The following is a 14,840-nucleotide window of genomic DNA, read 5'->3' on the forward strand; positions in this document are numbered from 1 at the left end:
TGGATCAGAAGCTTGCATGAAACACAGACAATAAAAATAAAATTAAAAAACTGGATTACACTGTAAGTACAAAAAGGAAAATGCTTCATGGTGGGTTTTGTTTTGTTTTTGCTACTAACCCCGCACCTTTTTCTATTTGAATTAAAAGCTTCAAAACTGCTGAATAGAGCTACTGTAGTTATTTAATTAGCCATTACACCATTATTCTTCTTCTAAGCTAGAGGCTGATGCTCCTGACTCCATTTCTAATCAGGAGACAAGTGGGATGCTTTAAAAATTAAATAAAGGTGTTTTGATGTCTAGTTTGCTTCACCTTGAAGTTCAGAACCTATAACAATGTTTCAATGTAGAGACCAGCAAATTTTCGGTGGAAAGATGTCGCATTACAAAATATAGACCATAAATGATTAACCTGATGATGGTTGTTGTTATGATATTTGCACAATAATGATACCACCACCAAATTTGCCTGCAGGTATCGCCTCATACCCTCCAGACTTTTGTGTTGGCATCATCGCTGAGTAGTTTCTGCAAATTCATGGATGTCTACTGACTAAAATATGGATTTCCCCTGTACAAAATCCAGAAAATGAACTATTCCTCCATGTAAGTCTGTCACTTAGTAGAAAACTGCCAACAAATTTGTTTTCTGGAGTCTGACGCCCAGTTGCAATAAATTAACCTTTGATATGTAATCCCAGCTGGTGGGCTGTGGCAGTGTTCACTGTGGTTGTGTGCCTCTTCCCAAACCCACCCTGTTTTTGTGTTTTCCTCCTTTGCATTCTCCTCCCCTCTTGGTTAAGCATGTATCAGATTCATCAGCAAATCTCCAGACCTGGTATACGAGCACAGGGCTGCTCAGCCTGTTAGTCGAACTTAATCTGAACTGAAATACATTTAAGTTATCATTTACTAGTCCCATTGACTTAAATGGGAAATGAATGCAACTCAATCCAGACCTGTGTATGCAGATAAAGAAACTGCCGTTTCATGTCAGCAAAGATGGATGATGATACAGGATAACAATTTCAACAAATGTGAATAAAGTAATACTGACTATTGTGGTCTTATTATCTGCATTCTGTATTAAGACACATTAAAAAAATTGCATGACATTAAAAATGGACATTTTATGTTTAAAAGATGGTTAGAAATTGTGAGCGTCTCCTCTGCCCATTCTCTTTGGTTCTGCTCTTGAGTTTTCTCATTCTACCCCGCGGACCTCTAAAACACATGCCTCTTCCTAAGTTCTTTCAACTTCTCTGTTTCCTGCATTTGTCCATCTTTCTACTCAGTCCCTCTCATTATACCACCGTAGTCCAGAGTATGAAAGCTAAAGGCTCTTCTGTGACATCAGAGCAGCTCATCCAATCAGTGCTAGTGTGTCACCATCCCCACCATCAAATGCTTTAGCAAAACCACCTTATCTAGAGATAGGTAACAGGGCTGCAACCCCCTTCCTCTCCTCACAATATATTTTGCTCCTCTAGTAGTCTATGCTTTTCTTCATAAGCTTGACTGCTGAACATGGTCATGCACTGCTTTGAGCATGAGCAGATAAGGACTAGATTTGCCAGGAGGGGTGTACGTCCACTCAATCATCCCTTAAGCATCTGTCTGAATTACAGAGGTTCCAAAGGAGCGGAAAAGGATGGATGGGGAGGTTAATGGTCTCATTATTTCTGCTGTTGGCTGGTAACCTATTTCTGCCCCTCATTATGTTCTCCCTACTACAACCCACAGAGTGGGGAAGTGTATCAAAATAGCCGTAATGCACATTACAAGGATGGTTAGGAAGGGAATCCAAAAGCTGCATGGCCCGAGCATCCTTGCAATGACATCAACAATTTAAAGAATGCACCTCTTGCAAGTTAAAATGTACATGTTATACACACCAAGTAATTGAAAGGAACCATGGCCCATAGTCATGAGTGCTGTTAGAAGAAAATGCAGTGGATTTCAGTCTGTAAACAAGGAGGACTGATGCAAAAAAAGAGAAAAGTACTAGGCAATTCTTAAAGTGGGTAGCTGTTAGGCAAACCCATAGCTACAGTGGGACTAGCCAGAGTTTTTTGACCCTGAGTGAAACTTCCAGAGGGGACCCATTGAGACTCCCAGCCTATGTTTGTGTACGCAAATGCTTTTGGAGGGGGTTGTCAAACTGGGTCTTTGACCCAAGTGAAATAAAGCCTAGTTTTGCCTCTGCTTTAAGGAATTCAGGAGGCCCAAGTTTCATAAAAGTGGCTGTGGAAGAGCAGTTGTGCCTCAGAGATCAGTTGCTTGCCTAGCAGAGAGAATAGTATGCCTGTAAAAGTAAAATTAGGTAAACACCATTGGTATGCCATCTCCTGCCTCCCATTATTTTATGCAATGTGACTTGTTTTTTGTTTTATAGTTTAGAAACCATTTATTGTAATTGTTAAGAGCGAATTTCTGTGCAATTATTTGCTGACATTAAATTTTATTGTGTACCATTATATTCAAATGGATTATTGAATATTTATTAATTTATTTGATATAAGTTTCTTATTATAAAGTTACGTTTTTATGATGACATTTTTGTGTTGGATCAGATTGTTATAAGGTGTGCAATCTTTGCTGTTTCTTCAACTTCACTGAAACAAATGAATGGTATGTGTCCCTCTGATGCACCCATATAATTTAATCTGTTTTCCTTCTCTCTAATTTTAAAAGCTCCAGCCTTCAACTGGGGCTTGTGTCCCATGAGGAAAGAAGGACCCAGTATACTCCTCCAAAGACAGACATAACTGTAGAAAGATTAATCTTTTAACTTTCCCACTTAAGGAGACAGAGGGTTAACCCACCCACTCACACAAGAATGGAATCATAAGTATGTTTACTCATGAGTAAGTCCCCCTTCAATGGGGCTTACTCCTTCACTAATAGTGTTTCAGGATTGCATCCCACACAGTACATGGAATTAATCAACACAAGAGCTCAGAAGGGTAATTAGGTTCAGGTTTGGGGTTTTATTTTTTTGCTGTTTTGCTTTACTTATTTGGATGTTTTCATCCTCTATTTTATTCTGTGAACCGCCCTGAGATCTTCTGATGAATGGCGGTATATAAATATAGTAAATAAGTGAAATAAACTTTAGCTTCCACTTTCTGAAAAAAGTTTCCCCTTTCAGAGCCAGAGAAAGATGCTTTCGAAATGGTAAAGTGCAGAACTTTCCCCCCAGCCAGAACTCATTGTAACTCAGTTCCGGCCCCTCTCAGGTGGGCACCACTGCCATTATAAGAGAACAAAGGAGGCGTTCAGGGTGAGTTCTGGCACCCCTTTTTCTAGAAAAATAGCACTGGTAAGGTGATAGTGCTTTCTTCCTCCTCCCAACAGAGTGTAGCGAATGCGCTTTCTATTCTCAGGGATGATGGACATGTGTTTTTCCAACAAGACAGGGCCCAGCTGCTGTACTTTAACCCCAAAATGCAGTGTCTGTTATTCGTGCTTATAGGCAAAGGTATAGAAACAAGGTATAAGGTAAAGGTAAAGGTACCCCTGCCCGTACGGGCCAGTCTTGACAGACTCTGGGGTTGTGCGCCCATCTCACTTAAGAGGCCAGGGGCCAGCGCTGTCCGGAGACACTTCCGGGTCACGTGGCCAGCGTGACAAAGCTGCATCTGGTGAGCCAGCGCAGCACACGGAAACGCCGTTTACCTTCCCGCCAGTAAGCGGTCCCTATTTATCTACTTGCACCTGGGGGTGCTTTCGAACTGCTAGGTTGGCAGGCGCTGGGGCCGAGCAACGGGAGCGCACTCCGCCGCGGGGATTCGAACTGCCAACCTTTCGATCGGCAAGCCCTAGGCGCTGAGGCTTTTACCCACAGCGCCACCCGCAAAACTGGAAGGCCAGTTCCCATTCCTGCTGAGTGCAAATATTGATATAGCCGTGCCCCATTTTCGCTCCCCTATTGCTACAGGATGAATACATGTTGGTGGAAATCCTCTGTGGAAGAAATATTCTCAAACAAGATAATTATTCCTTTACAAAATTCCTGTTTTCCATATCTGATCACAGTATTGCATATGCATGCTCCTATTTAAGGTGTACCTTTCTAAAGTTGCCTCCCTCTAGTGGCAAGAAAAGATACAACGGAAACGTCTTTTAATTTCAACAGTTTTTAAGACTAGTACAATTTCACAAGCAATTTCACAGCTGGATATTTTTCAGGTATTGCTCATTAACCATCCATTTATCACACAGACTGTTTTGAAAACATGTGCTAGGATGGCCTTTTTTGATTGATCAGAATAGCCTTTGGAAGAAAAAAAAAAGAGCTTCAAAATCAGAAATGATTACCATTATATGGAACATACAGCATTATGAACATGGATATTTGGATCAGAGAATGCTTCATTGAAATAGTCTCCTCACATTATTCAATCCCTGTATATACTGGGTCAGGCTTATTTGTGTCGTGTTTTGAGCAACTCAAGGTGTTTCACTCAGCGTTCCATACAAGTCAAAATTGGGAAAAGGTGCTTCATCGTGAATTTGTACTGTGAGCCAGGGAGAGAATGCATGTACCAGAACATGGGAGTTGCATGAAAGTACAGGAATTCAAGGACCACTTTGAGAATTTTTGAAGAAACTATGATAAGTTATAAATCACACAAAAAGCAGGACAGCACCATGACTTCCTTATGAACCTATAGCAGACAGATTTTCAAGACTCCAGATTATGCTCCAAGTAGACAGCATAGAATATTTAAATGCTTTGTTGTGCACCAATATTTTTGCAGTGAGATTTAAGTGCAATATCAAAGAACAGGGTTCAAATATAATATGGCAATTTCTGCAACCTTTTCCCATATAAGTTTGGGAATTCATTTTTAGTGAAAGAAAATCATAATGCTGAAGCAAGCCATAGCTATGATATTCTCGCTTCCTGTGTAGTCCCAACATTTAAGATGACAGGCAGTGCTGATCACGTTGGTACTTTGTGCCATAAAGAATCAATCCATTTTCCTCTCCATAACTTAATCTTAATCTGCAGCAGCATTTGAGCAGAAGTATGGATATAAAGATTTCTGTATGGTGTAAAATACAGACTGTTAAAACAAAAAATCCACTGTTGTAGCCAAAGCCTAGCAGCACTGTCTATTCCAGAGAGGAATGAATGAGAGGTGGGTTGAACCACCCAAAGCTCAGTATTTCATGTGTTTACACAGATGGGAAGTAGCTCAATTCTGGAACTTTTAGTGACATTACAATGCAATCTGCATGGCTCCATGAAGGAGTTGGCATGAAGGCAAAAAGTAGCTATTGCATATATATATACCAAGTGGCAACAGCCTGAAGAAACTATGCAGGAGAGATGCTCAAAATGAACAATTATTTTAAAATATAGTCCAAAACAGAAGATGGAGGTGGAACTTGTTTCTTTTGTTAGAAATAAGCCTTTTCCTTCCTCAAAAGCACAGGGATGAAATAGAAACATTTCTCTTTCATCATGGTACCAGATGATTAACCATGAACTAGAAAAGTCCATTCTTCAGGCCTTGACAAAAACAAGCACTGTGAATTTTTTTTAACTTAAAATATATTGTGGGATGAGTTTTTGTAGGTCAGACACAAGATCTAGACACACCTTCTTGATTCTATGCTACTGCAGTCCCTTTATGTAGTGTTTCAACTTTTCAGTTTCAGTTGTCAAAGTCAGATTGAGTTCATTTACAGTGCAATCATATGTGTGCTTACTTAGAAGTAAGTCCTAGTGGCCTTGAGACACCATAGAACAAAATCAAATACTTAAACACTGAAGATCTCATATTAAAAAGGCCCATAATGAAGCACTTTGCAGAACAGTGCCTAAGTCACATCCCCCCTATCAAAAGATGTTACCAATTCCATTTTAAATGAAGCTTTGTATGTGTGCCGATTTACAAATACTGGGCAATTCTATTCAGCGATCATTCTGTTGCTAAAATGCACATCTCAGAAAATATGGAATCAGGTCAAAACAAGCAAACAGAAAGACATATGGAGAACATGAAAGTACCCTAAGAAGTGGATTCTTAAATCTCTACACACGGAAATACGAAGACTGAAAAAACATGATTACAGACCAAGCATTCTGAGCGCGACATGTTGTACTTGGAAAAGTAGACAATTATTTCCACTGAAGGCAAACAAGAGACCACACAGCACTGGACTTTTACACAAGCTTTGATTGTATTTCAATGTCATTTATTGAAGGAGTGGATGAGATACTGTCAGACATGCCAAAGACACTTCACATTCAAGGGCTGAGAGCTCAATGGCTTTCTTCATTGAGTCGCTACACAAGCCTGTTTCAGAGAACTGAATGCGATATCGATGAAGTCTTCATGCTCGATGTTGCCGTCAGTTTATAGTCTCTTAATCTACTTGGTTTGGTGGGCAGAAGGGTGTTTCCTACCCTACAAAAATACTCACACTCCAATACATGTTAACACTAGAGGGTAAAAATGCCTGTAATCTGTTATAATGGGTGTCTACTGAATACCTGGTCTTAAAAGCTGTCTTAATTAAGTTTATGCTTAATGGAAATTCAACTTGTTTCCCTTTCACCATCATGTGGTTGGTTCATACCATTAGAAAAATACTCTTCAGTGCTACTGCAGGGTTTTACAGGGAGCTCCTTCAGTGCTGATGGGTAGAAATTCATTGCAACACCATTTGAAACCGTTTCTTCCTGCTGCCACTGCTTGTAGGTTGCAGAATGGCCTACATGCACTACAGTTTTCTCTCTTAAAAACAAAACAAAGAAACCTAAACCGAAGGGTAAATGTTTATTTGGAGTTTTCTTGTGGATGATAATTAAGGCCCTTTACGCAGAGTTCAGGAGCTCCTGTATGGCTGCCTGCTGTTCTGCATTGAGCTGAGATATGCATTCTGTCCACAAACCTCCAGAAGTCTACAGAATGAAGGAAAAATAGTCGGTAAGTTAAACATGCATATTAATAAGTACCCAGTAGGAGCTTTAGAAGACACCCCTGCACACAAAATCTTTCCCACTCTTAAAAACCTTCAATTTCATTTTGCTAAGTGTGCTCAGGTGTGTAGAGGTAAAAAGTACTAAATACAGCTGAAATAATAAGCATTGCTAACATTCTTTTAGAGATTCACGTTCTTCTGGAGCAGGAACGAGAATCAGAGGCTCTCTAGAAGATGATACTGGATTTCAGATTCCATTAATCCCAGCCAGCATGCCCATTAGTCAAGGAGCATGTGAGCTGGAATTCAACATCATCTGGAGGGCCACAGATTCCCCCTCTCTGTTTTAGAGAAAGTATATGGTGATTCTTAGACACAAGACTGGGAAGACAAGGAATAAATTAACCAGAGTAAGAAGGACAAAACCACAGCAAAAATGTGGCAAGCTACTTTCCAGAACCTCCCCTTCCTTTGGTTTTTGCTGAATCGCAAGATCTGAAATCTTATTCGTCTTGTTTATCTTCTCCCAGCAGAGTAGATTATGCTTTATAACCCTACTAAGACGTGTGTATTCCCTTATACTATTTGCTGCCTGTAAATTGTGTTTATATGCCACACAAATCTCAGCAAGCTCTGGGCCACTGGACGGTGGCTATCATTCAAAATGAAATGTCTTCCAGTCAGAGATACTGCCACTTTTGAGGGAAATGTTACAATTCTGACAAGTGACAAAATCAGCCTGGTTTGCATGTCAGGGTAAGCCGCCATATGGCTTACCATGACAGCTTGCCATCTGCTTAGCTCCTCTCTGAACTTTTTAAGGTTAGTGCAGAACAGCAGCTAAGTCAAGGTTTGGCTCAGCATATCATCCCAGTTTACAATTGTGGTTATTATTATTATTAATTATCCACCTTTCAATCTTAGGGTCCCATGGCAAGGTCACAACATTAAAACACAATATTCAAAAGAGTTTAAAACAACTTGATCACAAAAATAAGGTGAGTATTTCACCCCTCAAGTGTCGAATGCCAAGGTAAAGAAGTGTGTCATTAATAATAATAATAATAATAATAATAATAATAATAATAATAATATACCACACCCATCTGACTGGGTTTTCCCAGCCACTCTGGGCAGCTCCCAACAGAATATTAAAACACGATAAAAGATCAAACATTAAAAACTTCCCTAAACAGGGCTGCCTTCAGATGTCTTATAAAAGTCAGATAGTTGATTATTTCTTTGACATCTGATGGCAGGGCGTTCCACAGGGAGGGTGCCACTACCAAGAAGACCCTCTGCCTGGTTCCCTGTAACTTTGCTTCTCGCAGTGAGGGAACCACCAGAAGACCCTCGGAGCTGGACCTCAGTGTCCGGGCTGGGCAATGGGGGTGGAGACGCTCCTTCAGGTATACTGGGCCAAGGCTGTTTAGGGCTTTAGAGGTCAGCACCAACACTTTGAATTGTGTTGGAAACATAAGAGCTCTTTGTTAAGATCTCTCCTCTTAAAGCATGACCTATAACCACAGGAGAAACCCTGACACACTTGCTGTACTGGAGAAGAGCAAAGCACCTGTGATCTCCTTGAGAGCTCACACATTTGTACTAACCAGGGTTTGAATTGGTGAGATGTGAAAATGCAGACATGAAAATATTAATTTGCATTTACCTGCACTTGCCGAACTACGTTAGCCAGTCGCTTGGTGCATGGATCTCCACGCTTCATAGCTTCGTTCATTTCACCATCCGCAATTATACTGAATATTTTGGGCAGATTAGAATTGTTGGGGCCCAAAACAATGGGATGATTACTGTTGGGAAGGCAAAAGAAAATTAAAATTAGCTAGCATTAACACTGTAAAGGTTTCTAGGCAAATAAGGCAACAGCTTTAATGGAGAATATTATATTAAAATTCCAGGTTGCCATCATTGGTGTCCAAAATATTTTCTGTTCTTCCCTCCTCCTTTTTCTGCTTCTGTCTTATTTTCTAGCACACTCTGGAATCTCCATAGTTTGCCCTTCCTTTTTTCCTAGCAACCAGAAAGCATCTTTTCTGTGGTGGGCTCATCTGAGATCAGGTACTCCCTAGGAGTTATTTTCTGCAGATGCTGCTACATAGTAAGTGCAGGTGAATATTATTTTCTAAACATATTCAGGATTTTGATCTCTGGATGAAGGAAATTAACTAATCTAAACTGGGTTAACTACTCTAAATTTCATCTACCTTATTAGGACTACCAAAACAGTGTAATAAATGAGCAATAAACATTTGAGGCAGGTTTGTTCCCTTTGATACCCAGCAACACATTAAACTATCACTCTCTACAGATATTCCATAAGGATCTACCATGTTGTACTAATATTGATTACGCTACATACACACACAACATAAACTCAAGGTAAGATATATGTAATATGTTGTGTGTGGAATTATTAACCTGGTAACAGGGTCAAATATGTTAATTGGCAGTTATTTGCTGCTTATTTTTTTAACAGTAACTTTATGTGAAGCCCCTCTAGGAAACTCTTTTCTGCTGTACATTTTTAAACTTTAAAAAGGTGTCAATGTTAACATACAATTATTGTATTATGGGCCAAACAAAGACACAAGTGGAACTCTCATCTCTTTATTTTGCAACTGTGGCACTGAGGAAGTTAATCCTTTTCCTTATGGGTACACCATGGCAGTTATTTGCCAAATAGAAAGAGAGGTGGGCAGTATAATTATTAATCTCCATTGCCTCGATTTGTTTGATTAAAAGTATGTGTGTTCACTTTTTTTAAAAAAAAGTTTGATATAATACATGAGGGTTAAAACTGCAGACACTATATCAAGGGTTCTTTCATTTTCACATTTGAGGAGTACAGTCGTACCTTGGTTCTCAAACAGCTTAGGTGCCAAACAAATCAGCTCCCGAATGCCACAAACCCAGAAGTAAGTGTTCTGGAAGCCGAATGCCCAGCGCTGCTTCCGCTTGAGTGCAGGAAGCTCCTACAGCCAATTGGAAGCTGCGTCTTGGTTTTCGAACCGTTTTGGGAGTTGAATGGACTCCTGGAACGGATTAAGTTTGAGAACCAAGGTACTGCTGTATATGGAAACTGAAAATGTAATGCCTAAAAATAAAAATCATGGCCAAATGTTACTCTTCACGCACACAAATGTAGAAATCAGTCTTAACCTTTATGGCTCAAGCAGCATTTTCTTCTTACCTCTCTATTAGGTCACACAAATAATTGAAAGTATGAACAGCTTCTTCTTTGTCTTCATGCAGTGGCAGCCATGATAACCAATGAGGCAGCACTTCTTCAACATTTATACAGTCAGGCTTAAACTTCATGATCTTCCCAACTGCTGAAATGCAGTTTTCTGTTGCGTTGATATTTTCTTTGGTTTTGGCATCTGCTGATTGAATAACTCTCACCAGCAATGGAAAGGCCTCTGGTAATGCCAATATTTTTGGTGGAGAAAAAAACACACACTGCATTATAATACTTGAATTTTTTTGGCAAAATTACACTTTCAAGTAGAGCTGTCAAATTGGCAGCCTACAGGCCTGAACAGAAGGTTACATATGCAAAAGATAAAATATGTGCCAGATAAATAGCATGTAAGATACCTGTGCAGAAAGGCCGATAATTGTCCCCGCCAAATTGTGCCATGACGCCAATACCATATGCAGCTGCTTGTCTAACCTCTGGGCTGTTGTCACATATTGACTGTAGCATTGGTCTCAAGAAGTATTCTGCATATTTGAATGAGGATGGGCTGCAGTGTTCTATGACATCATCAAAAATGCATAAACCCCACTGCCTGTCTGGCCATGGCCTATGTGGGCACTGTAAAGGGGGAAAAAAAAACACATAATCAGCGTTCCTTACACCTATTTGAAGGTTGTCCCTTGTCCTCCCACCTCATTACATCTAGAGCAGCTAGAATACCACTTCTTTAGAAACCCAGATTGCCCTAGATTCCTAATCTACTAGTATTATTTAGTATTTGCCCAGCCCTAAAGCATTGAAGAGGTTTCATATACATATTTTGAAGGCTTACGGGGTCCATCACCCCACAGCAGTTTGACAATTAATTGCTTCTTGAGAAAAACTAAAGTACCATCTCACTGTAAATATGCCAACACTATTTACAAAACAAAAGCCTATCTTCACTGCTCTAAGTTACTCTTTACCCTTAATATTTTGCTACCCTCTTGTTGCAGTGTTTATGTCTCTGTGCAAATGCATATACCAGCATTACATTTAGTGTCAAGGGAAAAGCTGCAATAAGCCATTTAAATAATTTCTTATAAATGTTGTACCTAAGCATCATTGTACAAGGAGACTTCCCTGACCCATCCTCCCATAGCTGACAATATTAATTTGAGGGTCCTCTGTGCCATTCTAAATAAGCCTTGAGGAGCTCCAGGATACTTACAATTAAGTTGACAATTTGTGGTAGTAGCTGTTCAAACCATGGTAACACCTTTGACTTGTAGCTGCTGAATATTGAGTGCAAAATATCTGAGACTTTAGTCAGAATGTAGACATCGCTGTCGTGCTGATAAAGGGGGGGAAAAGCAAGGGAATCAGTATCTACCATTTGGATGATGTTGAATGATGGATGGTAACATTTTTTACAATTTCAGGGTGGTATGCAATGCTGTCTGCCCACTTACACAATGGGACTTCTGCAGCTCCACAGGGTACCCCTTCCCCCAAATATCTGCTTGAAGGTTTATCTACTTGATAGAGCAATTAGGGGACTGTAGGGGGAGGTGAGGAAGAAGCCCTATTGCATGGCCACATGCCTGCTCATGCTATGTTGGGCTCTCACCATCAGACTAGAACTAACTTGGTATTTTCCTAGCAGTGCCATCTTATGGAAATGGCAGGGAGAAGAGAATATTCTAGGCTGAAAGGTATTATATCACTCATTTTATCTAGGTCAGTATTAGTTTTTTCTTCTTCTCTCCCACCCTCAACAGACCCTGTTTCTCACAGTTAGCACTATTTGTTAATAGCCCTTTCCCCCACTCACACAGCTTCTTCCTATAGCCAGCCATCTGCATTTTCCTACACTGAAGCCCAAGCCCAAGATGTTTGATTTCCTTGCTTCCACAAGGGGTCGCTGAGCTTCTACAAATGCTTAAACTGCAATATAGTAAGCTGCCCTCCAAAGAAGAAAGGTAATTGGTATAATCTTGCCAAATGGGAAGGAAGATCTTGCTACACATCAGGTGCAATTGTGAAAAAGTGTCATCTGTATTCACCCTTCCTCCCCTCACATTAAAATAACTGCCATTTCCTAAGAATCTCACCAATTCTTTTTAATCCCAGTGCATGGCTGGGAGGCGAAGAACGAATCTACTGTAACCAACAATATGCATACTCATGAACCAGCCAGGACCTGAAATTCAGTCACTGCTTATATAGTAATACTAATACTTTAGAACTGACTGCCTTGATTCCGATACCTACTGCTTAATAAGACCAGTTAGGCTTTCCATGAGCAAATAAAAGTATCTGCATCAGTTTGTCCAAACATGAGAAGAATTTAAACTACAGCTGAATATTAATCTTGCAGAATGCTTGCCCAAAATGTGACTAAGTATCCTTCTTTGAAATTAGCTGAATGTCTATCCAATGAACCTTCCAGACCTCAGTGAAGGCTTGACCAATGTAAAGGAAGGCTGATGGTACTTGTCCTGGTTTTTTAAGGTTTGTGACTCGAACCCTAGCCCTTCCAGCACAGACAGTCCCTCATCCATCAGAAGAAAATGGGGGGAAAGGGAACAGCCCTTAGAAAGAAAAGGCCAGGACAGCTCCTACCAGCAGCTTTACATTGGAAACCAATGAAATGAAGAAAAAGAAAACAGCCAAATGAATATTCACTTGGGAATTTCTTTCAGAGACCACTCTGCAAGATGGGTTATACTCCTATCAAAGTTGTTTATTATTTTGCATTTACACACTAGTGTGCTAACATTTTGAAATACTAAAAAACTGATCAAGACTGCATCTAACACCTGCTTTGGAAGAACTCACCCGGAATACACTGGGTTAACTCTGCCCCCCCATTGCATAACCCCAATCCCAGTTCAGCTACGAAATCTGTAGAACCACCGATTGAGGCAGAACAGCACAAGCTGCCCCCTCACCCAAAAGCAGTGCCATTACTGTACCCTTTCACGACAACTCCCTGGGCCACGGAAAACAAAGACCCAACAAGTGCTTTTTGGAAGGGAATAAATGTACCTTGACAAAACCAAGGCAAGCATTATGAAGGAGAGCCCTGCAGATATTGTGCACAGAATTAAACTTGGAAATAAATATCATGGTCCTAGGCATGCCTTAATCCACCATGATAAAGATATCAACGTTTCTGTCATATTAATCCACAACCAGAAAGTAATTCAATATCTGATCTGAAACAACTTGTCATGGACTTCCAGCACAACCTTATGCATGCTTACTCAGAAGTAAACCCTACATCTTACTAAGAAGTCCCCTAAAATAGTTGCTGTTGGCAGGGCTGCAGGGGAAGTATTTGTCTGAAACTTGGTTTCTAAGACTGCTTACAGCAATGTATAATAAAAACTAAATGTAATATTTTAATGGATACCAGATAGTTGCCACAAAGATGGGGATGCTGCGACCGCTGGCAGGCAAATTTGTGGTTGCCAGATCCAGAATCTCATCCTTAACATGCATCCCAAGGCAAGGGATATTACCCCTCTCCCTCACGGTTAGATTTCAAGATGGAGAGGCAATGCACCCTGATAGCCTAACCCAATTACAGGGACATCCATCTGTTCAAAGCTAGAGAGGAGTCTTGGGCTGTGTTTTGGTGCAGAGGCGTTCTAAAGTGCATCATAAACACAGCAACTCCGCAGGAAGGCTGGGCTTTATTCATTTGCTTCTGAGTCTCCGAGGCAAAAACAAGCTATGCTTCTTCCAACCTTGAAGTCACTGGAATTGTGCAGCACTTTGGAGGTGCCTTGAGTGCTTCCAGGGTGCTGCGCCAACAGTGGGGATGATCCCCATCCCTATTCTCCAGCTCTTGAAACTGGGAGGAAGCCTGGTGCCTATCACCCTTGCCAGATGATAGTACAATACTTGCCATGACAAGTGGAATTGTGGAACCCTGGGCACCAATTCTCCAGGACTGGGCCCCAAGGCCATGTTCATGTGTGTGGTTGTGTGCCGTCAATTTCCTGTCCTAAGATCAGTAAGCACTGGCTCCATCAAGTCAGGGCCAGTCCTACATTGTTCCCAACATGATCTGGATGTTTCTGTAGATTCAAGGTCGTTGCTAGGCCTAGAGTCCTACTGAAAGAAACAGCCTGTGATCTACTGCCATAGAAGATGTTTGGAAGCATGCCAGAAGGATGTGATGTTCCCGAAAACAGTCTCCCGTCAATAGTTATTACACAATCTACTTTCTTCCGACATGTTGTGGAGTGGCACCTGAGAGAATCTAGAAAGTTTGTCTCCTTTGCACTGCCTACCCAAAACTATTAGGTATTTACTTGATAGAAGCTTCCCCAAGAACATGAAAATTATCTGCAAATCGGGCATGAGGAAAGGCGATAGCACCATTTCATACTGTTACGTAATATGAAATGGCTTCTAAGAATATTCTGTTTGTGAAGACAACCAACAGAAGACTTACTTCATCTTGCAGTGACTCTTCAACTTGCTCATCGTAATCTTCATCTTGCCTTTTCACTAATTAAAAAGCAAATTGTTAATGTATTAGCATGGCTGCTTTCAGAAATGTTCAGGCTTGCTGCAAGAAGAAAGCTGTAGAAAAGGAGCAGAGGGCAATTATTTGGTAGATCAACCCAAGGGACGGGAGATTTGCTCTAAAAAGGATAGAAGGACCCTTGGATGATGACGTGCAGGA

At 40.6% G+C, this 14,840-nt stretch overlaps 1 protein-coding gene across 1 annotated transcript in view; it reads right to left on the reverse strand.

The window, feature by feature from the left end:
• Nucleotides 1-6,188: 6,188 nt before the first annotated feature.
• IPO5 (importin 5) overlaps nt 6,189-14,840 on the reverse strand; it is a 34,366-nt gene continuing 25,714 nt past the window's right edge. The window contains exons 21-26 of the mRNA XM_028728269.2: nt 14,607-14,662; nt 11,370-11,492; nt 10,558-10,777; nt 10,151-10,379; nt 8,609-8,750; nt 6,189-6,919 (exon numbers count right to left, since the gene is read on the reverse strand). Coding sequence (XP_028584102.2) covers nt 6,833-6,919; nt 8,609-8,750; nt 10,151-10,379; nt 10,558-10,777; nt 11,370-11,492; nt 14,607-14,662 — 857 coding nt within the window. The 3' untranslated portion in view covers nt 6,189-6,832. The remainder of the gene's footprint in view (nt 6,920-8,608; nt 8,751-10,150; nt 10,380-10,557; nt 10,778-11,369; nt 11,493-14,606; nt 14,663-14,840) is intronic.

The sequence above is a fragment of the Podarcis muralis genome, chromosome 4 (assembly GCF_964188315.1).
Source record: "Podarcis muralis chromosome 4, rPodMur119.hap1.1, whole genome shotgun sequence".
Taxonomy (NCBI): domain Eukaryota; kingdom Metazoa; phylum Chordata; class Lepidosauria; order Squamata; family Lacertidae; genus Podarcis; species Podarcis muralis.